Source organism: Protomyctophum bolini (assembly GCF_963924005.1).
Source record: "Protomyctophum bolini genome assembly, chromosome: 5".
In the NCBI taxonomy this organism is placed as follows: domain Eukaryota; kingdom Metazoa; phylum Chordata; class Actinopteri; order Myctophiformes; family Myctophidae; genus Protomyctophum; species Protomyctophum bolini.
In genome coordinates, this window is record NC_137866.1 from 25894653 (window position 1) to 25922339 (window position 27687).

Here is a 27687-nt window from a genome sequence, read left to right on the forward strand (position 1 = left end):
GGTTTATATTCAACCACCCTAGGGGAATTTTCGACAGCTGCTGAAAGTTGGGGTACCATCAACAACCAATATAAGGCAAAATGTTCTAAATTTCAGTAAGCTTTAAATAGCATGTGACGTGTCAAGCTAGGTGGTTTTCATCATTCTGAATCCATTCCAAGCATTTGTTTTGCACAGTCACAGGATTCCTGCCCAGCAATTTAGTAGTGCAAGCTGGATTCGGTCACTGAGTTTGGAGTTGGGATGGTAATATTCATTCCATTTTTAATTTGGCTTGGAGCCTAAAAGGAAAAACGGCGTGCTATAGTATGCCGTACGATATGGGCTATAGCCCATGGTCCAAAATGATGAGAAACGAGGATAATGTTTTTTCTCCAAAATTTCAAAAAACATGGGCTATAACCCATCGTTTTTTTTTTATTTTTTATTTTTTTCAAATCCTCAAAAATGATGAAAAACGGCGTGCTGTAGTATGCCGTACGATATGGGCTATAGCCCATGGTCCAAAATGATGAAAAACGAGGATTTTTCATTTGTTTCAAACTCCATTCACACTTTTTATTATGTCTTACGGTGGACATGTTTGCCTGACAAGGAATCTTTGAAATGTTTCATAGTTTTAGAAATATAGTGCTTTCAAATTTACAATGGGGCTCAATGGCAAACATTGGCACGTCAAAAATTACTTTCACCTATAGAAACTCCATTCACACTTTTTATTATTCAGCTTAATGTGGAGACACATGCTGGAAAGTTTTACTTTGAAATGTTTTATAGTTTCTGAGTTTTTTAACTTAAACGCCCAATGCATTCTCTATGGCAATAGCACAAACTTTGGCATGCTACTAGTCCTACATACTTACACCTAGAAACCCCATTTTAGCCTACTTAGGTTCATCTTACGGTGGACATGTTTGCCTGAAAAGGAATCTTTGAAATGTTTCATAGTTAGAGATATAGTGCTTTCAAATTTGAGAAATGTATAATGGGGCTCAATGGCAGGTTATGGCACGTCAAAAAAGCACTTTGACCTAGAAACTCCATTTTCATGAAAAAAAATTAGTAGTGATATGGCTGACTGAGTAAAATAAAACAATCTACCTGAAAATAGATAGCTATAAGTGAAGAGCAATTTCCGCAATTACCATTTCCACAATTTCCGCAATTTCCATTTCCGCAATTTCCGCAATTTCCATTTCCGCAATTTCCTCAATTTCCATTTCCGCAATTTCCGCAATTTCCATTTCCACCATTTCCGCAATTTCCATTTCCACCATTTCCGCAATTTCCGCAATTTCCGCAATTTCCATTTCCAACTATTAATGGCAGCTGGGTTTCATCATTCAAATAAAATAGAATTCTGTCCGTTTAGCTATAAAATTATGTCAGGGAATAGGGATACACAGTATATGTCTTTCATTTGCATTGCATCTCCCCCCCCCCCCAAGCTTTTATTTTCGTTCGAGTAATAGTACAACTCTAATAGTATTACTTATAATAATGTAATTCATGTAGTAATTCAGATTTATTTATTTTTATTTCATTTTCCAGATTTTTTTTTCTTCTTTTTTTTAGATTTTCATTGGTGGGCCAGTCATAATGGTCCCGCGGGCCTGATGTGGCCCGCATGCCTGAGGTTGAGTATCACTGCTGTAGGCCTACATTCTTTCCCCTCTGTACCTGTTGAATATAATGTACAAAAGGGCCCATCATTTTCAATTCATCAAAACATTTAGAGACATACGAATATACACTTCTATATAGCCAAAAATAGGAAATCATCATAGAGGAGGTAAAAAGGGGAAAAAAACATATACAGTGATTCAGAAAGTGAATGGCAAAATCGAGTGGAAAAGTGAGTGACAAAGTGAGTTTAATGTTGTTTAACGTTGTTTAATGCAATCAAATACAACTTTTCTGTTTGAATGTAGGCTATGGGCTGTCATGGCCAGAAAGTCATTTTTGGCCACTCAGTAGGCGTTCCCACTTAACTTCCGGGATTGATGATGTCATGCACATAGCCACATAGCCTCTATTCTGCTTGTATTTTAGCCTTATTTACAGCAGGCAGGCTATCTTACAAATTTGCCTTTCTGAAATCCAAGGCCCATAACTCCCTATGGGTAAATTAATGCTGATCGGACACCAATTGTAGTCATTGGTCCTGACTCCTGACTCCTGAGTCCTGACTCCATTGTACAATTTATACAAGCAGTACAACAATCTATTTCTATAGGCTATGAGTAATTGCATTTTATTCAGCATATTGCCAGGTTTTGCCTCACCTCTAACGAAGTCTAAATGGTCTAAATTGTTCTAGAATACATTTTAAAAGTATTTTAATTAATTACAAGGCCCTCCATAGCACATATACCATCATGTCTTTATTCTTTAATCATCAGAACAAGGGCTTTATCTGTCCCTCTGACTAAGATAAGAGATAGAATGGTTGAATATGTGGATGTATTGCTATTTATATGAATACATTTCTTGATATTAATGATTAATTATTTAAATTCAGTGTAAATTTGTCAGATCTATTCTGTGTTAGTCTGGGGTAAATTGTATGCATTCTGTCTCATATTCAGTCCCTTTCCCTGAGATACATTTCATCACTCTGTGTCCTTGACCACAACTTTGATAGAGCTCTGGATGTTCTTCAGTTTGTCACTGTCAAAGTTCACGAAAAGCACAGTGTTTCCCCCACTGCTTGGAGTGAACTCAACTTTGGCCCTGGCCTCTTGTTTGGCACCCACAGCTCCAACCCTGGAGGAAGATGAACAGAATGTGAAGAGAAGAGAAGAGAAGAGAAGAGAAGAGAAGAGAAGAGAAGAGAAGAGAAGAGAAGAGAAGAGAAGAGAAGAGAAGAGAAGAGAAGAGAAGAGACGAGACGAGACGAGACATCACATTATTATCATTGATGTCATTATTAAAGTACAGTAGCCTATATCAATCAATATTTGTAATGGAAAGATAAACAAAGGGTATAGGAAAATGTTTTTTAGAAAAGAGAAATAATAGAGGCAGGAAGCATTGCAAATAACCAGTGCAGTGAATCATGTTATTGTAACAGAACCACATTTTGCATTTACACAGTGAATGGATTGACATTCAAGTTCTCTGAACTGAGTACTCATGACATACTTCATTGTGAGCATCTTGCCCTGTGTGAGGCCCACTCCCTCAACATTAAAGCAGCAGTCCTTGAGGGGCTCTGGTAGAGGGTTCATCATGAATAGCTCTGCTGTTGTAGACTCGTTCACTGTGGCTTCGCCCAGAAGCTGTTTTTTAAGATAATCAGAATTCAGTTCAATTCAACTCAAAGGGCTTTATTGGCATGAGAAAACATATGTTTACATTGCCAAAGCAAAAAGTTAAACAATACAATTAAAACAAAAATGAGAGACAAATGATCTAAAATTGAAAATCAGAATCTGCTTATGTACCAATGCTGTGGGAAGTATGTGTCTTTGATGTCGTGGTACAGTGGACAACTGTACGCCCAAAATATTATTACGTTGAACTACTCAACTGAGTGCTTGCTTAAGTTGCTTCCTTTCTTTTTCTTCAGCCTGATTCAACCACCATTCACGTCTTAATAGTCTGTGTTAGCCTCTATCAATCCTTCCATACCTTAATCTCTAGATCTGGTTCATCCAGAACAATGGTCTTGTCAGCCTTGTGGTATTGCCTGGTCTCCTTGTCTATGGCAAAGGCTGACAGTTTGATCATTCTATCAGGGGTGAGCGCTGGACCATAATGGGTGTATTTCAGTTTGAGGGGGGTGTGCTTCTCTGAGGAAAGACAGAAAAAGTGCATCACTAATAGAAATGGTCTTATAATCTTTCATGTTTACTAGACTTAAACAGTGGAGAGAGAGAGAGAGCTGCAGATTACAAGGGAAGTGAGAAGGCATGCTGTGTGGTTGTGACTCATATCCAGTACCGCCAACATCAGAAGAACATCAGTATGGGTAGAGTTATGATACTTCAAACTAACTAAACACTACACAGTTTAATAGAATAGAACTCTGAACTGTCAACTCACTCACTCCCATACTGTAGGTTGCCATTAGCGCTGTTTTAAAACAAGATGGACTGGAGCCCTGTAAAGGCATCCCCAAGCGAGTTGTTGGCCGAGCCCTGTCAAGAGGTGCAAAGTCCACTTCTGCCGATATAGGCAGTAAATCGTCATGTCCTTGTCAACACGCCATGCGATAGGCATGTTAAACGGGTGCTGTGTGCTGCATGGTCAAATCTGTCCAACTCGTCATGCATTTGAAGCGTTTGACGCAAAGAATGTGAGAATGTGTTGGCCATGTGCCATCAACAACAAATTTATTCTCTAGTATGGACCAGGGCCCTGGGCAACCACACAAGGACAGCAAAACGAAATATCTAGCCTTTCACAAGAAAAATCCAATGGGGTCCTTTGGACAATCTTGAATTGCTTACTTTGCCTGTTCATAAAAAGTATCTCTACGTGTGGGATATTTTTAGTTCAGCTTCTGAAAATAAGTGGGTCTCAGTTTGCCACCTAAGTTGGCCCAATGTTTTAGAGAGCCCCCTGACGTTTTGGCCCCTGGGTCTGGGCTCGACCTGTCCATGCAGGGATCCAGCTCAGGGATCAAACCTCTCTGATGTGACAGATCACCTATTCTCTGCAAAGAGATTTGGTCAAGAGGAAAAAAGGAGCGGAGAAACGACACTCCTGTGGGATCCTGGTCAAGTATATACTGTAGGGTTTAAGTGGTTATAACTTACCTTCCCCAATTGACAACTCCACTTTTTCTGAGGTGAATCCACAGGGCTCTCCTCGTTTACCATCATAGCTGACGGTGAAGGCAAATAGCATGAAGCTGCAGACCTTGGCCTCCATGGTGTTGTTGGCGATGCGAGCATACACTTCAAAGTCTGAGCCCAAGGTCATGTTATCAGCCAGCTTGATCTTAAAGGTAGAATGGAACAAATATAAGTATAAAGTATAAATATAATGTCCAAGCTGCTAAAATTGTTCTTTAAGAATAAAATATAATAATAATATTGCACAGAAAATTCCTGAGTGTTCATAATATCTCATTCTCTACTATATGAATTACATTTTAATTCATGTCTGTCTGTCTGTCTGTCTGTCTGTCTGTCTGTCTGTCTGTCTGTCTGTCTGTCTGATAGAGAACCTTGACTTGGATGCCTGGCTCCTCTCCTCGCTGCTGAAGCTTGTTGGTGTGTCGAGCCTTCTCAAAGACCCGCCTCTCCTCCTTTGACCCTGAAAAACATTTTGAAAAAACAAATGAGTGCGTGTGTGTGTGTGTGTGTGTGTGTGTGTGTGTGTGTGTGTGTGTGTGTGTGTGTGTGTGTGTGTGCGTGCGTGCGTGCGTGCGTGCGTGCGTGCGTGAGTGGTAGGCCCGTACAGTACCTTCAGGATACTTGTATTGGTGTGTGACGTCCTGTCTTGTATCACTGCCCACAGCCTTGGTACTGATGCACCTTCCAACAGATTTGGTTTCTGTACTGAACTGATAAAGCTCTCCACTTGCGAGCTGCACCATCTCCACAACATCAGCGTTAACCTGGTTTCAAATACAAATACAATCATGAAGATGACATCCTGATAGTGATGTCATCAGTCAGACATTTGAAAACAAAACAAAACATTTAAAATGTCTAAATTATTACTCAATCAGGATACAAAATGGATCATCAGCCTTTGCATTAGGGATATCTAAATATAAATATATATACTGTATGTAGACTACTGTACAGGCCTATGATCCATCAATGGATGGATGTAGGCCCTACATGTATAAGCTTGTGGAAAGACAATACTTATTTTTGCATAAATATCACAGTTTAATAATTGTATGTCTTCCAAGCATTGTGACAAAAAATCAATATCTATCATGTCATGGTATACTATACATGATTCCTAGTGAGGAAGTCCTACTAGGCAATAGGCATAAACATAAATAACCAGTCATACATTTTGTTCCACATGGTGGCACTGTTGCTCCTTTAACATTATGTCAAAACTAGCAGATGTACATGCTCACAACATGTAGCAAGATGGTGCCTTGTAAGCTTACAGATCTTCACTATTTGACTACAACAAAGTATATAGACTATAGAGCATAGCAGTGGGCGTGGCTTTCTGGACCCACTGAAAAGTCGGCCATAATTTTTTCCTAGAGATTTACAAAACTATTTAACAATTATTTTAAGCCTAGAATCAAGCTATGACAAAACCTTTGATTCTATGAATATGGGAGAAATTAATTGGAGAGTTTTCAGTGGGTCCAGTGGTTAAATGTTACCATTTTCCAGCTATGTCAGTTATACTTATTATTCCTCAGTACTGTATGTTTTGAAAAGAAATGTTATCAACATTGATTATTTACTACATTTTTGTTAGTGGAAAAATAAATACTGTACGTTTAAGGTTTTAATTAATTTCCATTATTACAAAATATGCAGGATTAAATATTCTACCCATTTATGGTGTTTTCCTTCAAATGTAATACAAGAAGCTGTGGAACAAACTCACCTCAGCAAAAACAAAGGGGGCATCATACTTCTTGGTCATCTCACCTTCTTTGATGGCGTTGAGAGGAACAGGTCCACAACAATACACACCTGACAGACACACAGAGACCAAAGACAGACTTTATAGTTCAAACATAGAATGCAACTTTCTATTCCGTTCTACCGGTATTCTAATTTGATTCTCACAGACATACAGAAATCCGTTAACTTTATCTATTACATTAGATAAAACAGAACAACGGACAGGCAACAAAAGTCAAAATATCGTCAACTTAAAAATGTACGAGTTCATTTCAAAATGTTGTTTTGTGTGTCACCTTCACTCTTCTCCTGTGGGGTGGGGTCACTGGCTTGCCATCCATCAAACTCTGGACCCAGATCAGGTCGCCTCATCCAACTATCCACCCACACGTGAAAGTTCCTGTTCATGTTTTTAAGATATAAGGTACATAACAATGCATTAATAGATTATTTAATTTGAAATATACTGAAAATTGCTGTTCTGTTAGGTTTGTGGTAGACAGATGATGGATAGATGGAGAGAGATTGAGAAGTAACTAAACATATACTTTGTCATGCGATTGTGCCCCTGGGTTAAAATAACGGATTGTCAACAACTAAAATGGCCGTACAACAAAGTATACATTGCCTTAATAATATACTGTAACTAAACACATACCATATAGAATCATCATCATCAAGTGGTTTCCCGTCCTCATCGTATAATTTCTCTATTAACAGGTTGGCGTTCGTATCGTGTGCTGATCCAAAATTAGTAACCACTCGACAGGGGATACCCAGTGCCCGGGACACTTGCGGAGAGAAGGGAAAGTCACACGTCAACAAATGGGGTATTGAAAAAGATACTTGAGATAACTCTAGTCTTGTGGAGGTTAAGCAATACAAACATCAAATAAAGTGACAGACAGGAAGCAGATAGGCTCAATGGTAAGATACTATTTTAGGGTCAAGATAAAGGGCAATTTTATGAGGCAACAAAGATTAGAAACATGCAGGTGTTTTTACTTTAGATAGGAGAGTGAAACTGAGCAGGGACAGGAAAAATGTGAAACATGATGGGAGTCAGATTTGAAAAGTGTGGAGGAGGAGCAAGTGGTTATAGTGCATTTATTGGTTGCCCTTAAAGCCGATCGATGTATTAATGACAATTGGAATTAATGAATGAATGAATGACTACCCCATGCACAGTGTATCTGGATAAAATCCACACACACACACACACACACACACACACACACACACACGACACACACACACCTGTGCATGCAACGGCAGCAAAGACCCAGCACTGGCCATAGCTGACAGAGCCACTCTCGGCCCACTTTCTTAGGATGTCTCCACTGCCTATCCAGTGGCCTGGGTGTTCTCCATCCTCATAGTCACCACTCCAGTTCCCCACTAACACACCCCTATCATCACAGCTGTTGATCTGAGGGCAGAGAGAGAGAGAGAGAGAGAGAGAGAGAGAGAGAGAGAGAGAGAGAGAGAGAGAGAGAGAGAGAGAGAGAGAGAGAGAGAGAGAGAGAGAGAGAGAGAGAGAGAGAGAGAGAGAGAGAGAACGAGACACATAGACAGACAGAATGATTGAAAGGCAAGTTAGAGAGGGAAAGATGTAGAGTAGACCATATGTTGGTATATCACAAGTAAACTTCATCATATTCTCATACATACTATACATCTATTTGTTAAATTGTTTTTTGAAGTATACACAGTTCAGTCTAACAGTCTAAGTATAGAGCACATTACCACCATGGCTGTCAAAGCTGACCTGAAATAGCCCTGGAATTCAGATTCATCGTAAGGCTGTGTGGCTATCATGAGTCATGTTTTATAAGGTCTTCCTTAAGGAAGTAGCCTAGTTCTCAAACAGGTTCACGACAAAATCGATATGTGTTAACAAGATGCTTGTTGTTAAATTTGATTTAGTACAAAGGTGAAAGTGAATAGTCATTCTTATACATTCTCACGATGGACTAACTTCTAGCCAGTGAAATAATAAGTGAAATTAACCACTTTCAATATGGGTCCTTATTTTGGTCGTTATAGTCAAATATCTTCATAAATGTTTAAAAATAGTCTCCGATTTACAAGCTTGCGCAACTCATTTTCTGATGATGGATAAAATAGGGCTTAAATGGTTAAACTGTTCCTCATTTTGCTGCAGGGGACCCGCTGGAACCCCCAGAAATCTAAACTCTTTTCTTCAACTTCAACAGGGTGTAGAGAAACTCTGAAGAGTGTATCCAGTAGTAAAAGATAATCTGAAAGGGCAGACACTGAGTGCTTGCTGTGGTACCATGGTAACGTCTTTTGTAACGACTCAAAAGACTATTCACAGCTTGGTTACATGGGGCTCACTAAGTGCAGGATGGTTCCAGTGCACTGGTCTACCCACTAACTCCCTAATTATTATACTCTGCCATTCACTCATCCATCCATTCATCCATCCATCCAGTTTAAACAGACTCAGTACTCTGGTCACATAGACAGTGTGTATCTGAGTAACAGCAATTTATGGGGTATCCTGGCAATGTTTTCGTTTCTTTTTTTCCCTTTTTTTGTAAAGAATTATACTATTCACAGACTAATATGGTGCACATTCAATTCACATTCCAGATAATCCATAAAACCTCCTGCAACGTTGTTGAGGATTTAGATTATTGTGCTGCTGTGTTTTATTTGAATTTATTCAAATGTTCTACTCTTTGAACTTTTTACTAAGTGTATTAAAGTGCTCTTTTATAATATGTTTCTTAATGCTCTTAATATTTTTATGTAAATCACTTTGGAATTGCCTTGAAATGTTGAAATGTGCTATAGAAATAAATTTGCATTGCCTTCTGTCTGTCTATCTTTGCATCCATCAATCATTCCATCCAATCACTGATCCACACACTCTTACACAGACCAGACACAGACCCACCATGGCACTCAGCACCCTGGTCACATAGACAGAGTTCCTCCTGGCAGAAGTGTCCTGATCAGCATCAGCCACAAATTTAGGATTTTCATCCAAGATCTTGAGACACACATCCAGAATACCGGTCTCAAACTGCAAAGAAATGGACACATTTGCAAATAAAAGCTCTTCAATAGTTTGTGTCCCTATCAGACTTGTTCTGTCACACTTTGGTATAAAAGGGATTTGATTCCTACATTTTAGTGTTGTTGAATGTTTTAAAAGTTGAATATCGGAATGAAAACTTTTGCTATTCCTAAAATTGCCTCTCTGTCCCAGAACGTGCCTTGCCTGGACCGCCACCCACATTCTCCCCTGCCTGCCCTGTTTGTGTTTCCCCGCCCCCATCCTACCTGAGAGACTCCTGCAAACACACCTTTCGATCTAGCATACAACATTGATGCATGCTAGATGTATGAGACTTGTTTACTGATGCAAGCTCCCAATGCATTTCCAATGGAAGTCACATGGTTTGACACAACATTTTTGTTGTATGGCTTTCGGCTGTGTTTCGACTGCCCCCCTCCGCCTCATACAATAAAAATGTTGTGTCAAACCATGTGACTCCCATTGGAAATGCATTGAGAGCTTGCATCAGTAAACAAGTATCATGCATCAGCTATACATCAATCTGTTGTGACCGTGTGAGTCAGGCCTATGTGTGGACAATGGTATTTAACTGATTGCCTTCCTGTTCTCTGTGTGGCTTTCAGTTTGTACTGTGTGGCTTCTTAGTATTACTTTCTGTTGTTCCTGCCCTGCGAGGCGTAATCATGCGTTGCCTTAAAGTTTAGTAAAAGTATCGTTTCTACGACTCCCGCTGCCTGCTTTCCTGCTTCGCTGGTTCCTAACTACAAGCTTAGGTTAGCGTGACAAAAATGAAATAAAATAAAGTATGGTAATCTAGATGAGTTTGTTTAATATACCTGCCCAAAGTTCCATGGTGTCCCCTTGATTCGCTTGGGTGTGCCTTTATAGACAAACCCATGTTGAGCTAAAACATATTCCTGCCTCTTTTCTTCATTCCTCATGTGAACAGCATCTCCTATGAGCAAGTACAAACAAAACAGCATTGAGCACAAACATTAAAAGTACCGGTAAACCCATTCTGGGCGGGAACCCCTTTTGGTGTTAGCATTATGTTATGCTTTAGCTATTGAAAAATAGCAGATCTACAAGCTCATAGCACGCCACCGAGTGGCGCGCTACGAGCTTGTAGGTCTGCTATTTTTGAAAAATCGAACGACTGACATAGAAACATAGCTTTTTCAGAAAACTGTCAGGAAGTAGAAGACATTTTTAGAATCTGATCTCAGGTCAAAATGGGTAACTTAACACTGGCATCATTAGAAAGCTAAGAATCCCCTTTCTGATAATTGCGATATCATCAAATAATATCAATAGAGCAGATGATCCTGTCCTCTTCTCATTATAATTACTGAGGCGCCCTTGAGCAAGACATTTAACCCCTCACTGCTGCTGCTGTTCCTGCAAAGTGCCCAAAAGGGCTGTTGCTAAAATAAAGGAAGTGTGCATAGACACAGGCCACAGGCCAAAGGCCAAAAGTCGCAGTTAACTATAGAATCGCATTTCCCGTCAGTTGGTGTGTTGGTCGGGCACCATATATGGTGCCCAGCTCTCGTGACATCATGTGACATCATCAGGTAAATGCGACCTGCAGTCACAGTTAAGCCCATATATGGAGATCCCTGATGTCATCAATATTGGCCAGCAACTCTACATCTGACCTCAAATCTCAAACCCTTAGATCTCCATTCCATATGTTGATCCTTCTCCATCCATCCTTCCTCTTTGATGTCTCCCTTTTGACTTATACCTGCCCATTCAAATTTCAAACTCTAGACGTGTCTGCCCCAAAGTTATTAGTGCAGCCGAACCCGGCAGCTGGCGAAAACTAAAGTTCTCAACAGGCCCACCTGTCCATTCAAACTCTAGACGGGCCTGCCCCAAAGTTATTAGTGCAGCCGCGCCTGGCAGCCAAAGTGCCAGTGCTCGCCCAGCAGTCTGCCGTCAATGAGGCGGATGTGTGCAGTGTGCACGGGGCGAGGTCGCTTCTCGCCCTCAGGCGTCTTACTGGTGGTAGAATTGTGTGTGTGTGTGTGTGTGTGTGTGTGTGTGTGTTTGTGTACACACATGCGTGTAGTTTAGTACTTACTGGGACACCAAGCATTAAAGAGCAAGATGAATTCCCCAAGTCTGGTTTTTGTTCCTTCCTGGTCCAGAGTTAGAGAATAGAGTCCTATGGGGGCGTTGGGGGAGGAACTGATGGACACAGACACTGCGTCCTCTGTGGGACCATTACTGACGGACGCACTCCATTCCGTGTCGACTGTGTAGTCTCTCAGACCAAAGCAAACTTTTGTGTCGGACTCTTTCCTGGGTAAGGGACCTGATGGAGTGAGCAGGCAGTGAGATGAACACAGTGTATGGACACACACACACACACACACACACACACACACACACACACACACACACTTTCTATTCTTTATGTACTCCAACAAGTTTATTCCAAACACATTCCACAGGATTCAAATATTTTAGGAGCTTCAACAAGGTGTGTGGACATTTAAGGACAAAGTATTGTCTCTGCAACATGATCCAGCAACGTGTCACTCAAGAGACTAAACAGACCTCACACACACCAATATAAAACATGTAGTCATTGCTTCTCTCTTTCACACGCACACACACGCACACGCGCACACACACACACACACACACACACACACACACACACACACACACACACACACACACTCTCTCTCTCTCTCTCTCTCTCTCTCTCTCTCTCTCTCTCTCTCTCTCTCTCTCTCTCTCTCTCTCTCTCTCTCTCTCTCTCTCTCTCTCTCTCTCTCTCTCTCTCTCTCTCTCTCGCTCTCGCTCTCGCTCTCTCTAGCATGTTCTGTGGGAGCCACATTGCTGGTACCTGTCTCCACTATGAGGGTGAAGCTAGTTTTGCCAGGGGTGAACTTCTGTCCACCAGGCTTCAGATATAAGTTCACAATAAAGGGTTGTCCTCTTCGGACGATCAAACGCTCATCTCCATTCAGCTCGGTGTGGTGGCTGATGTTGTTGGCTTTAATCTCCAAATCCCAGCGCTCGATATCCATAGCTTCTTTTTGGACAGAACAAAGAACAAGGCAAGTTTATTTAAGCAATTCAACTTGCTCAAGTAAAAAATGAAACAGAAAGATTGTAGTCCTACAATGAAGTAATACAGTGGTTGGTGTATATAAAACATAGCCTACTAAAAGCATGTGAATAGATTTTGAGTTCCACTGATATATTTTGTTAATTAAAACATGTAGGCTTATAATAAATAAAAAATTCAAGGTAAATTTGATCCACTTTGTACTTAGTTCATGAACTGAGTGTTAGTTCAACATGTGAGTGTTATCTAATGTCACCCTAACATTCCTGCTGACCACATTTCATACAACTATAAACCTGACACCTGCTACCGGCACTCTCTGCTGAGTTATGATTTTACAGAGAAACACACGTGCAAAAGTTAAAATTATATTTTTTGAATGTTGAAAGACAGCTCTTGTTTTACCTTGAGTCATATCTGCAGTTACGTTCTTGTATATAGTGGCTTCTGTATGTGGTGAGTTCTTCAGCTGCAAACAGAACTTATTCGTTAATCGTGGCCCCTACGGACTAACAGCCAGTGAGGGATATTTGTAGCATGTGAAATCTGAGCAGGAAGGTCCCCCTGTCGGCATGTCCAGGATCCTTCCCCTCTGTGACGTTTTTAGTCAGAAAGGGTTGAAAGAATAGCGGTTCAGCCCCCGTCCTCTTTATCCTGCCATTGGAGCGAACTCCGGAGCCCATTCTGCTGAATGATGGGAATTTCTTTATTGGAATGTAGCCTAATTAGAAAACTATTGTTCTTTTTTGTTTTGCTAAAACAAAGTGTAGACCTACTTTCCCTTGAACTTAATTTATTCATTACTTCCCTAAAGTACTGCATATTTATTAGATCTCTTATCGGAACACTGTGGCTCACTTTACTATTATTTATTTATCTGAATAAGAACCTGTATTATTTTCCATTAAGTATGTTTCCATAGAAGTTTGTTGACATTCTGCAATGCTGTCAGACGCACAACTTGATTAAGTAGCCTACGAATTTGTGATACTGTTATCTAGCCTAAAAGTTTAAATGTTTTATGATGGACTGTATTGGGCCTGAAATCCCAGTCTTCCATATTTTACATGACTCTTGTGCTGCACTGTAATTGTATCCTCTTATTTTTGTTTTATTTAAATGTATTCCTAGTTTCTATTCTTGTAACACTTGAATAACTATTTTAATTGTATTAGGCCTACATTAAGAGCAAAATAAACCCATTAAAAAAAGTAATCTTTTTTGTAATGTGTTTATTTTGCTCTTAATGTTGTGTAAAGTACTTTAATTGCCGTGTTGTTAAAATGTGCTACAGATAAACTTGGCTTGAGACAAACATTCTGGTTCAATAAACATAGACCATGGCCAGCCAGCAGGGGAACAGTTTCAGGTATTGCACAATGTAGCTTTAGCTCATTTTTTTGTTGCCCAGAAATAGGATGTAGGATGCTGATGTGAGGGTTGTCCCAGTTACATAATGGCTGAACAATCCCCTCCATTTATCCAGAGCTGGAAAGGGTTGATTAGTGTTAGAGAACGTACGTCCGTTCTCTCCATATACCATCACGCTTCAGAAACCACAGCATGCACAGATTACTACACAATGGACCTCAAAGCCTGATGAGAAGGAATGGCCAAGGTTGTGTTTACACAGGTTTTTTTTTAGAAAGAGTAGGAACATATATTACAGCAAAACATTTTTCACCATGAATAATTTATAGTATATTTGTAGTTGTTACAGCATGTATTTACTGAGATTTAAGTCAAAAGTAATAATAAAGAAATCAAAACTTTTACAAGATTAATAAATTACATTTTACAATGTATCTTTTCAGAAGATTTCACTGAAATAATTCAGCAATTTTCTTTACAATGCAAACATATTCTTTTTTACAAACTTAATCAGGTCAGCATTTTGACTGCTGGGTGAACTTTGGAGTTTTCATTTTTCAGTTTCACTTTGTTTCAAAACTTGATTCATGTTATGTGAATTATGTGATTCAGGTTACTGACAACTATCAGTGTCACTTCACTGTTAGTATAGGACTATACCATTTATTTTTCTTATATGCTACCACAATATTTTGCATATGGTGGTTATGACATTTATATATGTTATCTTTTTGGTATGTTCCGTATGGGTGTGTCACATATATTGTTATATTATTTGATTTACTGTATACCCTGAAATCTTGAATAAACAAAACTGTGGAAAAACTTTCACTTTGATTTGGGTGTTGTTGCAAGAATATTGCTGTGACACTAAAAAATAAAATCACATCACAAATCTTTCTTATTTAGCAAATTAATGAACTAAACAAAACTTTTAAGTTAAACAAAGCTGGAATCATAAAACACAACATAGATTATAATCATTTATAATCAATCAACCACTTGTGCAATAACATGACACAGTGGTTATGCTGAACTCATGTTAGAATTACACTTATATTAGTCCTGCAATCTATGCTATGTTTAGCCAACTACCGAATCTTAAAATAATCCTCGCTTTGCTGAAAACACTATCCCTACAGTAAGTAACACTATTAACACGTCAGCTTGTTGGTCATTACCTTTTGAGTCTGTTGGTTTTCAAAGAGCACCTGCGCTCAAAGAGTGGGCTAGAGTAAAACATAGCATATAATAAGTCATGAGAAGACAAACTGCATAAGACACTAGACTAAACTCAACCCCACAATGCATGACAGTCTGTGAGTCTTGTAATCATGTCTAAGTTCCCATGGTACTCTCTCTGGAATAGGGAAGTGTCATTTTTGCTACGGCAAATTTGAGTCATGCTAGTGTGGTTTCACATCCCCAAGTTACTGATAGTTCACAGTGAGTTGAAAGGAAGAAACGTTTTTTTTTTTAAAGTAGAGTGACGGCATGTGTGAGTGAAATGTGAGAGAAAGCGCAAGAATGCCTGCCATTTACTGTTACAGTGGTTCTGAGGAAGAAATAAAACAGCATCATGGCCAAATACTGACAACATAAAAATGAAACATGAATGATCTTACAAAGATCACGTATTTCATTACAATCATAACTATACTGTACAATAGGTTTGTCGTCATTCTTCACAATGGCAAAGCTGGTAAATTGATGCATTTGGAACCAAAGATGGACCCCAAATAGTATATTAAGTGGTCTGTGCCCCATCTCTGAACTGTTGTATGAGCCTCCCTTTAGCTGAACATTATAGACCCATTTACGGAACTCAAAATTCAGATTAAAATATCACTAGACTGTCTATTTGTGCCCACTTAAGCCCTATACAAAAAAACAAAGGTAGAATTAAAAATAAAGAAATGTCACCATAATGCCATGCCCAAAATAGGGACACCCAGTTGAAAGTGGTTAACTGTTCAAAAGGCAAAACTTAAACAATATGTGACAATGGACTAACGAGAAAAAATGGATTTCTCTGGCAAAGAGCCTTGTGGCTTTGCCAAACGACAGGGGACCTGCAAATCTGTCTCGGAAGCTGTCCGGGTGATTTAGGGGAGTTGTTTTCAAAGTGGGGTCCGGGGACCACAGGGATCGACAAAGGAGTTCCAGGTGTTAAATTCACAAAAAATCACTTAACTTGAAATTCACATCTTTTCATATCAGGGTTAATTATTTGAACTGGAGGTCCAAGTCAAAGTCAATTTGAATGTCCATGAAATGGAAAAGTTTAGGGCAGCCATGCAGTTGTGTGTTGGCTTGTTACAGAGGGAGAAACCTGTCACACTAAAAACAGTTCTGTAAAGAATACCATGATTAACCCATCCCTTTTTGTGTTTGAGAAAGGCCAAGTATTGCAGGAAATAAATTATGATTAGGGATTGTTGTGATAAGAGATAAGACTGCCCCCTGTGGGACACAGGTAGTTCTAAAATAAAGATGGCTGACTGATAACACCAGGACCGGTCTCTCTGAATATTATCTTAATATTGCAGGGATGTCAGATATTATCGGCCTCCTGATATTATCGGCCGATATGCATACAAAATGTATATTGGAAAATATCGGTATTCGGTATAGGTAAAAAAGAAAATAAGTTTTTTTAAAGTTACATGAGTTCTTACTGTATGGCGTGTGTGGTATGAAATGTGAGCCTACCATATTCACAGTAATCCTTAATAGTCCATATGGGCTTTTCACATTACAGCACTGCTGTGTGTCTGTGCACTGCAGTGTGCACCTGGTCCTCCTTGGTGCTCGTTATCTCAGGCATCAAGGCAATTATGCTTAACTGCACTGGCAAATATGCCTCAACATCTATGTGATGTACTTAGTGATAGTGATAGTACTTCGTAAGTAAGTACATTTACTTAAGTACTGTAGGCCTACTTAAGTAGGCTACAATTCTGAGGTACATATCTTGCACTTTAATTCAGTATTTCCAATTATTTTACTTCTACTCCACTACATCTCAGAGGCAACTATTGTATTTTACTCCACTACATGTATTTCAGCCCTATGTTTTGGCCATTTGAAAATAGCAGATCTACAAGCTCAGTGTGTTGCAATGCGACACATTGTGAGCTTGTATATCTGCTATTTTCAAATGACTTTAATACATTTAAACATTTGAAAACTTGAAATGAGACATTCTGCATAATGAGTACATTTTGAAACCAATACTTTTGTACTTTTACTCAAGTACACGTTGAATTTACTTGTAACAGTATTTCTATATTGCAGTATTTATACTTTTACTTAAGTACTGTAAATAGTTTGAGTACTTTTTCGACCACTGGAATCGGTTGATATCGGTATTGGAAATTAGGAGTTGGACAATATTGGGATATCGGTAAAAAAGTCAATAATGCTTTTATGGTCAGAGTGACCTACTCTTGACCCGTCACACACCTCCTTCCCTAGATGTAACCATAATTATACCAAGTTTGATATGGTTCACACAGTAAAATACTTAATCTAACTAGTCTTAATCTAACTGTGAGAGTAATCAGAGTATACAACAGCAACCGGATGGAAACATGGTTAGATTCTAAGTTACAAATTGATACATTTACACGGAGGATTTTACTGTGTAGGAGCCATGTACCCGAAAAGATCTCAGAAGGACATACAGATGGCTGGAGTGCAAATATATAGAAGTTCTGGTGCTGGACTCATGAACATGCCTGTGGAAAATACAATCAAGACCCAGCGTCATCCATCTCCAAAAAAAGGTTGCCGTTACAGATGCTGTGGTTTTACATCCTACAGGCATGCTTTCTTATCATAACAAAATATATTAAACCACAAATAAAGTGTCCATGATCCATTTCAGCCAGGTCGTAATCCTATGCCGGGTCTGTGATATGCTTTGGCTTCACATTTCATCCCAGTCTCCCAGAAATTCTGTTACCTGTGCTAAATCACCAGAGCAGCTTATTAGTCTGATTTTTGGCAGGTGTGCACTTCTTAAACTCACCCTCTCTGCCACAAAAAGGCCTTTTGGGTGGGTAGTGGTCTCTCCTTATATCCATGAGTTATTCAAAGAAAGGACTACCGTAGTAATCTCAGTCAGGACAAATAAAGCCATATGAACAAAGAGAAAACTTGCCAAAAAACAGCAGTATAAAAAGCTTCAAATACATTAAATAAATAAAAAAAATAGCAAATACAAAATCATCTTTGATCCCTGCTTAAAAATAATTGTACAGGAGGTACAGTACAGTGGATCTGACAGTAAAATAAATGTGTTAACTAATTAGATATGCATATATCTAAATCTCTTTAACAAACATGCTCTATACATTTACACACTTAAAATATTTGTAAATGTGACACAAAATAGACAACTGAAAGTGGTTCTTACCAAATGTTTCTTCGGTTGTAGTGTACGCTGTCTGGTATCTCAAACATACCTTTTATTTTCTTTGTACTGTAAAAAACATTTGAGAATGGTTGCAGGCTCAGTCCATCAGCTGACAGAGTCACATGCAAAGAGATCAATGTTGGGTATGCCAATGTTGGGTATGCCAAAGGTTCAGAGGTCTCCGAGAACAAAGCATGTTTTCAGGATGTTGTGGGTTTACTTTGAAACTCACTTTGAGTTCACATTTCCTGTCTGCCTCCACAAAAGAGCATATTCTTCCTTGCTGAATAAAATCAGTCTGCTCAAATGAGAGAGAGTTGCATCCCTCCACTTATAGCAGGTAATCACTCCTCAGTCCCATCTCTTCTCTTGTTACGGAACCAGACCACATATTCATGTCACTGACTGGCTGGAAACGGCAATTTGAATTCAAACAGTGGCAGTTAAAAATGACCAAAGGTCTATGTCAGGTTCTTCCTTTCTCTCCTCCGAGTCACAGATAGAAGCTGCAATGAAGTAGATTCCCAAAATAGCCTGTTATAATTGAACGGTTTTGTTTGGATGAAGTGAATCCATCCCTCCATCCTCCAGGAAATGTAGGGTGACCAGTAGACTTCGATAATGCTCAATGGACACTGATCTGAAAGGACATAAATTATACAACATCAAGCGTATCAGATCCACATACTGCATCATAAAGAGATGATATTATGCCTTTTCTTACTGTAGGAGCCAAATGGGTATGAAATTAATTTGTGTAACCATGGGTCATTGGGGTGGCGCTGTGCCTGTGGTCTATATAAGCACCAGGTTCACGGGCATGGGTAGGGAGGATTGACTCGGAAGGGCAATGTTTTTTGACCACTGGTTACCACTGTTTGTGGAATTTTTGGTGTTAATTCATTCATCTGCTTATGGAAAAACTAATAGAAAACGCACATCACTTTAGTAGAGGTGCTGGGTTCAAAAGTGACATCAGAAAAATAGAAAAGAAATGTTATACTTATTCGATCAATAACGTCAATAAAGTATAACATTTGGAGCAGATGAGTGTGCAGCTTTTTCTGCTTCAATGGAAACCCTAGCCCCTCTCGGAACCCTCCATAAAGCTTTTATGAAATTTGGATTTCGCTTTACGTAGGGTCCCTGTACATTACTCAATTTTCGAATGGGGATGTTGGAACGCGGACATAAACATCCTCCGCATTAAGTCAATCTGCGCACTATGACGACGTTTTTTCTTGTGAGGGCTTCTGAATGTGTGAACTATAAGTACCTATACATACCTCTGCGGATATCTCCTGTGTCGCGGAAGCAGTTAAGTATTTTTAATCCATGTTTGATTAAAAATGTCGCTTTCATTCTTCGGTTCTTCTTCGGTTTATAAACCGTTTATTGTACCGCCTCCCGATATGCGGTTGGCTTGTGCCGGCTACGTCATAGCTATAGCGCCACTAGCTAGCCAGATAGGCGGTACAATGAGGTGTCAATAAACAAGGTAGGAAGAGCGACATTTATAATCAATTTTATAATTTATATATTTTGCATCAAGATCTGGCTGCATCGCATCATTTGGATTATTGTAGCAGTGTAACATACAGTAAGCCGGAAGCTCCTTTAACACTTACCAATAGCAGAATATCCACACTTTAAACCTCTGTTGATTTTCCAATGACAACGTCATTGCCCTGTTACAAAAAAAGATATCACACATCAGATATTAAAGAAATTATAGACTTCAGTTTCAAATACTGTACTTGATGGCAGTTATCATCTGGGAAAATCTGTGTCAAAGCTACAACTTCAGCTTCAGCAATATAACATACATCTTCCTGTATTCAGTACAGACGTTCTTTTTCATGGGACCAGGGCTTATTAAAATACATCCAGCATTTGCAATGTGAGAATTTTGGTCTGTATCCATACTGTATGTTAATGTTAATGGCGTTTAGAAAAATTTAGAACACTTTCCTGGGGGTCTTTGACTCTTTATGTGTTTTAATATGTGGTTTTAGATATTAGCAGTGAGCCCAGTGTCTCTGATGTCATGGACACTGGGCTCAATTACTTCGTGGACTACATGTTGTCTCAGTAAGACAGCCCTACCCCTATCCACAACGAGGAGCAGTTCACCATCACTTCCAGGAAGGAAGTGAGCCCAGTGTCCATGACATCAGAGACACTAGGCTCACTGCTCAAATCTAAAATATGTTAAACCACATACCGTATTACACACATAAAGACCCCAGGAAAGTGTTCAACATTTTCTAAACGTCATTAATATATATTTTTTTTGCAAAAAGGGTGAAGTGTCGCTTTAAGAAAGCAGCATTTACTGATGGTGATGGAAGATCTCATTATAATTCTTTAGTTTGTACCTGAGAAGTAGCCAGGCCTGGTGGCTTGGGTGCAATTCTTTTCCTGTTTACCATCGGTGACTCATTTGTCCTCAGGCTAGGTGTTCGACTGAGTGATGGGCGGGGCTTGGACGAATGGGACGCAAATGAGGAGGCGTCAATTACATCTCCACCAATTGCAGAGAGGCAGCTGTGTTCTGAGTTGCCAAAGAGGCTGACATGTTCTCCTGAGGATTCCGTGTTGTCCACTATAAGAAAAACACAAAATGCACAAGATATAAAGCCTTTTTATTATAGAAAACAATTCGATTATTTTAGATTTAGATGCAAATATACACACATAATAAACATAACAAGGAATTAGTATGATACAATTTGGAACAATGCCTTGCAAAATGCACAATTATACAACAGGTCGATCGAGGAAGCAATCTTATTGGTTGAAATAGCCATCTACCCGTGCTTCAAACCAGCATGACAGTCAGCCAGCTGACTGGCTAGTGCATGGGACATATGCGGTCGTATTGGCTAAATCTAGCATTACAAAATCATGAATTTCTATCCAATATATTAGTTACAATGAAATTGAGTTGACATGTTTTTTTAAATGCAACTTATATAAGCGCAATATTACACTTGAGCGTGTGCTTTACCAAGACTATTGGCACTTCAGCGCTGCTTACGGAAATCGGCTACAGCCTCGTTCCTGCAGCGACGCTGTCGTGCCAATAATCACGGTAAGGCACACCCAATATTGCTTAATTCTGTCACAGCTGGAGAGAATTGCATATGGATCATGGCTATTTGTGATTGTACAGTCTAGAAAATGTCTATTTATAAAGAGTGCTATATACTGTAGTTCTGAATCGATAACGATAGGGTAGAGAAATATTTTACCAGGACTCCAAAAGGCTAGGGCTGGCAAAGGAAGCCAGAGACAAAGGGGAATAAACTCACTCAGAAGATAGCCATTTGGTTTCTGCTGTTCACAGTTATGATGAAGATGATGGTGATAAAGATGATGGTTGTTCATTTCATTTTCAGTCACTGCCTCAGGGGAGGAACAGCCAATGTGATTGGTTTCCACTCCTTGCGACTGATTTCCAATAGGGGGCAACGAGCCTCGACCCGATGACGAGGATGATTGGCTAAGAGTGGTGGAAGCCGTGCTGCCTGAGCCAATGGAGTGAGGCCGTGGGTATTCTAAACCCCTGTGTGAACAACACGCCACAGGGACTAAAAAAACATAAACAATAGATGTCATGAGATATTAATATGGCAGGTGAATAAGCACAATACCTAGCTGCTGTAAGTAAAATATAGTTAGTTTAGTTACGTTTAGTAAATTAGAGATTTTAGGAAACATCAAGTGCTGTCGGGAGATTTGTATCTCCACCTGAACATATTCATGTAAGAGCAAAAGGACCTTCATGTGAATATTGTCAATAGAACCTTCTTTGGTCTATTGTGTCATTTGTAAAACTACTTACTTCTCCCAGGCAGAGCATAGTTGACAGCACGGTCACAAATGGCAGCTTCACTGGGTTGGATATCCATGAATGGTTTCTTGCCCATTCCCATAAAAACCCTCTCCTGCATGCGCAGCTCTGGAAATATGTAGTCATTAGTTAATAATTCAATGGGTTGATTGGCAAGGTTATTATAGTTTTGTCATGAGTTTTGAATGTATTTCATTTAGACTTCATCAATTTCAGTTAGTTTTAATTCGGTTTTTTTAAAGTGGGCATGGTAGTTTAGTCTTATTTTGTGAGTTAGTTAGAATTAGTTTTTGTGTTTTTAATTTGTATCATGTGGTATGCATTAAATCATTAAAAAAAAGGTATTCACAGTTAAAACTGGCACAGATAATAAAATGGAAGATGGATTACATAATATACAACCAAAATAAAAGGCTATAGAATACATTGACAATGACTACTTAAAACTACGGACATTTTCTTTATGAATTTAGTTAGTTTTGTAAGCACACAATACCGTTTCAGTTAATTGTCTTTTTTGTCGTTCTTGTATTTTTGTATATTTATTTTGATTGATTAACTTGTTAATTCACTCTTGTATTAATCCATTTAACAACTTGAATACAGTATACTGTTACTGTACTCACAGATACAGTGGTATATTGCTACAGAGACTACAAACATCCTTTTCCAACACATACCATTAATGCCCACAGATAGTGTGACACAAAACACTACATGCTGTACATGTTTACCTCGATTGTGGGCAGCCTGTTCCCACAGGATCCTCTCCAGGTCTGTGGTCCAGGCTTTCTTTGCCTCCATGCTGTATGCTCTCAGAGTGTAAGTATCCTCACTCTTCCTCCGGCGGAACCAGATCTCAAAACTCAGACCCGTGACCCCAGCATTGTGTGTCATCCCAATGTCACATGTCTGCAGAAAGTAGAGAGTGGCGAACAAAATGGTGAACAAAATGTTATGGTTCCAGCCGAGTCTTTAATGTTCCCATCGAACACAAAGCATGTTTTTTTTTACGCTGTGTATAACAAACCTTGAAAGACTGTTTGTAGACGTAAACATCGTTGCCAACGTCAGTTCTCTTGGTTTTGCTGAAGAGAATGAGGTGTTCAAAGAGAAAGATGCGGCGGACACATTTCTTCTTCCTGAAAAATACAGTGAACTCATCCTGGCGAATGAGTTCTCCCTGTTCCTTCAAATTCACCTGGAGGAGAAGAGAAGAGAAGAGAAGAGAAGAGAAGAGAAGAGAAGAGAAGAGAAGAGAGCTTGATTCAATTCATCTCTTGAATTTAAGTTCTCAGTTATTCTGTCCACTCCTTGAAGGCTATCTTACATCACAGTCCCGGATGGCGTCCATGGTGAGGAGATCGTTGCCATGGCGCATCTGAAACCGAACCAGGTCTGCAGCAGCCTGGATCTCAGACTTCTCCCTCTCCTGGTTCATCATTTCAGAAACACACACACTCGAATCACAAACACTTTGGCCACGTGTACCATCGTGGACCACGTCATGTGTCTTGTGTGAGCTTGTCAGGGCTAACATGTCCAAGAGCAGCAGGCTGTACTTGCTGATCCTCTGTATGGGTCTCAACAGGTAGGATGACAGGTCCATCATATCTCCTAACTCCTGTTGTTTTCTCTAGGAGAGAAAACAATGTGATTTGTCAAAAGTAGTGCCTTGGATCTTTGTAGTTGGTAGTACAGTACCGCATATGTGAATATTGCATGAACTTCACACTTCTGGTTAGAATTGTAAAGCAGATGCATTCACTACATGGCATTTGTTGACAATTAAACACATAAGAAGAGGGGGCAAAGGGAGAGGCTGACCTTGAAGATGTCGTGGCGTCGGTGGAGGATCAGGGCGTCTGATTGGGGCTTGTTTTTACTGTAATGAGCATACAGGCCAAAGCTTTCGCTCTGCACAAAGAATCCAGTTCAAAGAAAGATTCAGACAATGTGGCTACCGACAACTCTCACATAGCATATACAGTATATAATATTTCTATTTTTATGTCTGTGTGTATGCATGTGTCCACTTAAGAAGCAAATGGAAACATATGAAGAAAGCAATTATGTGGATTATGGTTATGTACAATATGTGGCCTAAATGGACACCAGTATGGTCCGACTCCTATCTCTCTCTATACCAGGGGGGCAGTCAGACAGATATTTTGTGAAGCCACTAAGGAAATGAAAGTTCATATAATGGCCTGTTGTGGCGCTGTCATTGGGCTCAAAAAAACCCATAGCCCCATAGAAGTCCATGTATTTGGGCCCAACTTCACCTAGACTGTATTACCTTAATAAACATGGTCATGAATACTTTTTGCTTCCAGTCACTAGTTTAAAGTCTCATTTCTAATGTCATAATATTCTTTTTTGGAAAATGATGGTCCCATTTATAAAAAAAATTACCATAAAGTCGTGCATGTTCTTAGGGGCGTGGCTACCGTTACAGTCTATGAACGGGATCCCCCACCCACTCGAGTCAAAATAAAAACCAACGAAGAAGAAGGGGGGAAGTCCCGCCTCGTTGTCTGGACCAGCCAATGGGCCAGCTGGGCCCAAACGGATCTAGCAAGGACTGACAGGCTTCATTTTATGTTCATGTTAGACCCGCGGAACGCTTTGTCCATATTTTTTACAGTCTATGCTCTATACTCTATAACACTATCTCTCTATACTCACATGTCTGAGAAAGCAGCGTGCAACCAGTGCAGGCTGTCGCTGACAGGACTCCAGCTCTGGGAGGAAGTAGTGACTGTGGAAGTCATAAAGCTTCTCCAGGTTACCAAAGATAACCCCCCTCTTCCCCCTCAGGTCCTGGGGAATGTCTGGCCTGTCCAGCAGAGGGTGGTAGTGGGTCAGAATGTAGCCCAAGGAGCGGACATACTCCCTCTCTGTGAACACCAACTCCTCCAACACACGCTGTAGCCTCCTGTAAGTACAAGTAAGTACAGAACCATTTGTTATGAGAACAAATCACAGACAGAAACTACATGTTTGTTGAGGCAAGAGAAACACGTGACTTATATTTACTGCTTTTCTGGCATGCAATGATAGGATGGTTTTGGGATATAGAATAAATAAGAATAAATAAAACACCACACACACACACACACACACACACACACACACACACACACACACACACACACACACTTAATAAATCAACAACACAGATATAATCTCAGCAGATATACAGCAATAGAATAGAATAGATCAGGTGTTGTTGGCTAGACTGTACCTGTGTTACTTCAATGTAAGCTTAGAGACAGATGAAGAAAAATTATGTCACCATCTCACATGGGTAAAGACGTAAAGTAGTGTGTTTCAATCAATGAAGTAGGTTAGACACACACACACACACACACACACACACACACACACACACACACACACACACACACACACACACACGTGCGCGCACACAGAACGTCACCCATTTATCATAAACTTACAGTGCATTGCTGGTGCTCTCCTCTGCACTGGCCACACACACTGAGCTCTCACATTTGCTGACACCGGGCAGGCTGGAGGTTTTACTGCAGGACATGGCTGCATGACCTCCCGCAGCTCCTGGTGCTCCTACAAAGGACTCCTCCGAGCAGAAGCTCCCGTGGCGGGAGATCTGAAACCTCTGTGCCTCCTGGAGGATCCGACATGACGGCTGGCCGCGATGGGAGCAGGGTGATGACGTTGGAGCCAGCGGCTCTGGCAGAGTGGGTGCTGCCGACCCGGACCCTGCCGCCGCCGGTGACGCTACGACAGTGGAACACGAGGCCTCGCTCACCGACCGGGTGCCCAAACCTCGTCCCCATGGGAACCACTGGCAGCCGACGGTGTGCGACTGAGAGAGAGCAGCGGCATCTCTCTCACGCCTTGCCCTGTTGTTAACCTCCCTCTTCTTGTTCTCTCTCTCTGTTCTCCTGGGCGACCTGTGAAGAGATGGTCAACGAGCAGCTTTAAAAGACAAATGTGGCACAATGTGCCACAAAATATATTTACCTGAAACGTTGACTTTGTTTGCTACGGGCTGTTAGACTGAAATTGTCACATGTATAAGAAACAGTTTTTTTAAGGACTAACCATTATCTAATGACTGGCGCCTTATTTTAAAACACTTTTTAAAACGTACTTGTATCAAAAGTAATTTTTTATATATTTATTTTATTACATTTTCTTTATTAAAATGCATTATTATTTGCACTGCTATGTGGCACAAATGTTATGCAAAGCTTGGCCAATCAGTGAAGCTGACAGTTTGGATTGGCCAATAAGAGAGCCCAAACACACTGAGAATTTCTGCCTCTTTCTCAGACAGTTACACATATTCGTGATGTTTTAGTTCTCGGAAACGGCTTTGCACACCTTAGGGTTATATGTATATGAGACAGAGACACACACGCAAGGTTTGTGACACAGACAGACACTCACAAAGATTCAGTGGCGTGAATTATAGCATTGATTATTATTATAATAATAATAATGTTACCTGTGGGGCGAGTCAGGACTGACCCTGGACCCCTCGGTGGTTCTAACATCATAGCTAGGTAGCATATTCTCAGGTTTGGCAGAATCACAGAAGGCTTCACTTATGGAGTTTGTATTGCTGCTCCCCAGGATTGGCCTTCTCTTCCTCATGTCCACTGTCCCTGTGATGATTCCCTCCCACTGAGGGTGTCTTGGCCCAGGGGTGGACTGCAGTGCCATATTCTGACCACTAGGTGACACCGTCTGACCATCAAGGTCTCCCTCAGCGCTGTGGCTGTCACACCAGGCAGTCTGGTGCTGTTGATCATAGGCCTCGTTCACTTCCTGCATGCTCTCCTGAAGCTGCTGCTTGGCCTCCTGGCACTTCAGCCAGGCAACATTCCAGACCCGCATCCCCCTGGAGCCCCGCAGGGAGCAAGCTTGGGCCTTGACCACCTGAAATCGCTCGTGGCTGAATTGTAGGAACCGGAGTTCATAAGCCTGGAGAAGGGTGGGGTCATGATGACCCATCAGTGGGGTGTCAGGAGTGGTAGGTCCCAACTCTGGCACTGGGAGGGTGTTCAGATTATGGTCATGCTGCTGCTGGTACTGCAACGGTTGAGTGTTAAATTGATGGTGTGGGGTTGTGTTATGGTCATGCTCATGGTGTTGGTCTTGTGTGACGTGGGTATGAGGTAGGTGCGTGGTGGCGTTGGTGTTAGGATCTTGTTGTACTGGGTGGGTGTTGGGTTGATTCTGGTCGAGGTACTCTTTGCATTCCATAGCCAGTGCTGTAGCCTAATAGAAGATACAGAGGTAGAGATTACAGCAGCGACCTTGGGCAGTGCAATATGTTTTTTTTTTCTTTTTTGT

At 40.4% G+C, this 27687-nt stretch overlaps 2 protein-coding genes across 3 annotated transcripts in view; both read right to left on the reverse strand.

The window, feature by feature from the left end:
- Positions 1-1872: 1872 nt before the first annotated feature.
- Positions 1873-13227, reverse strand: LOC308315443 (protein-glutamine gamma-glutamyltransferase 2-like). 2 transcript variants are annotated; one of them, XM_080763416.1, is made up of 15 exons: positions 13100-13227; positions 12470-12655; positions 11696-11929; positions 10446-10564; positions 9484-9612; positions 7818-7989; positions 7219-7351; positions 6857-6960; positions 6541-6629; positions 5416-5569; positions 5177-5265; positions 4764-4947; positions 3634-3794; positions 3145-3281; positions 1873-2766 (listed from the first exon to the last, which is right to left on the reverse strand). In XM_080763416.1, exons 1-15 carry the CDS (start codon positions 13107-13109, stop codon positions 2613-2615), a joined length of 2055 nt encoding a protein of 684 aa, XP_080619542.1. In that variant the 5' UTR covers positions 13110-13227; the 3' UTR covers positions 1873-2612. The 2 variants fall into 2 exon arrangements, with proteins under 2 accessions (XP_080619542.1, XP_080619541.1); XM_080763415.1 differs by having other exon boundaries at positions 12470-12658; positions 13100-13220.
- A 4407-nt stretch (positions 13228-17634) lies between these two features.
- LOC308315025 (pleckstrin homology domain-containing family G member 4B-like) overlaps positions 17635-27687 on the reverse strand; it is a 36401-nt gene continuing 26348 nt past the window's right edge. The window contains exons 14-25 of the mRNA XM_080762849.1: positions 26837-27612; positions 25803-26279; positions 25030-25279; positions 24169-24258; positions 23672-23977; positions 23372-23542; positions 23076-23253; positions 22333-22449; positions 21800-22078; positions 20864-21090; positions 20114-20173; positions 17635-19125 (exon numbers count right to left, since the gene is read on the reverse strand). Coding sequence (XP_080618975.1) covers positions 20135-20173; positions 20864-21090; positions 21800-22078; positions 22333-22449; positions 23076-23253; positions 23372-23542; positions 23672-23977; positions 24169-24258; positions 25030-25279; positions 25803-26279; positions 26837-27612 — 2910 coding nt within the window. The 3' untranslated portion in view covers positions 17635-19125; positions 20114-20134. The remainder of the gene's footprint in view (positions 19126-20113; positions 20174-20863; positions 21091-21799; positions 22079-22332; positions 22450-23075; positions 23254-23371; positions 23543-23671; positions 23978-24168; positions 24259-25029; positions 25280-25802; positions 26280-26836; positions 27613-27687) is intronic.

Coding starts and splice junctions, on each gene's coding strand:
- LOC308315443 (XM_080763415.1), bottom strand. Junction 5,570..6,540: donor CCCCCTTTGTTTTTGCTGAG/GTGAGTTTGTTC, acceptor ATTTGAAACCAG/GTTAACGCTGATGTTGTGGA. Junction 3,795..4,763: donor GGAGTTGTCAATTGGGGAAG/GTAAGTTATAAC, acceptor GTCTTTCCTCAG/AGAAGCACACCCCCCTCAAA.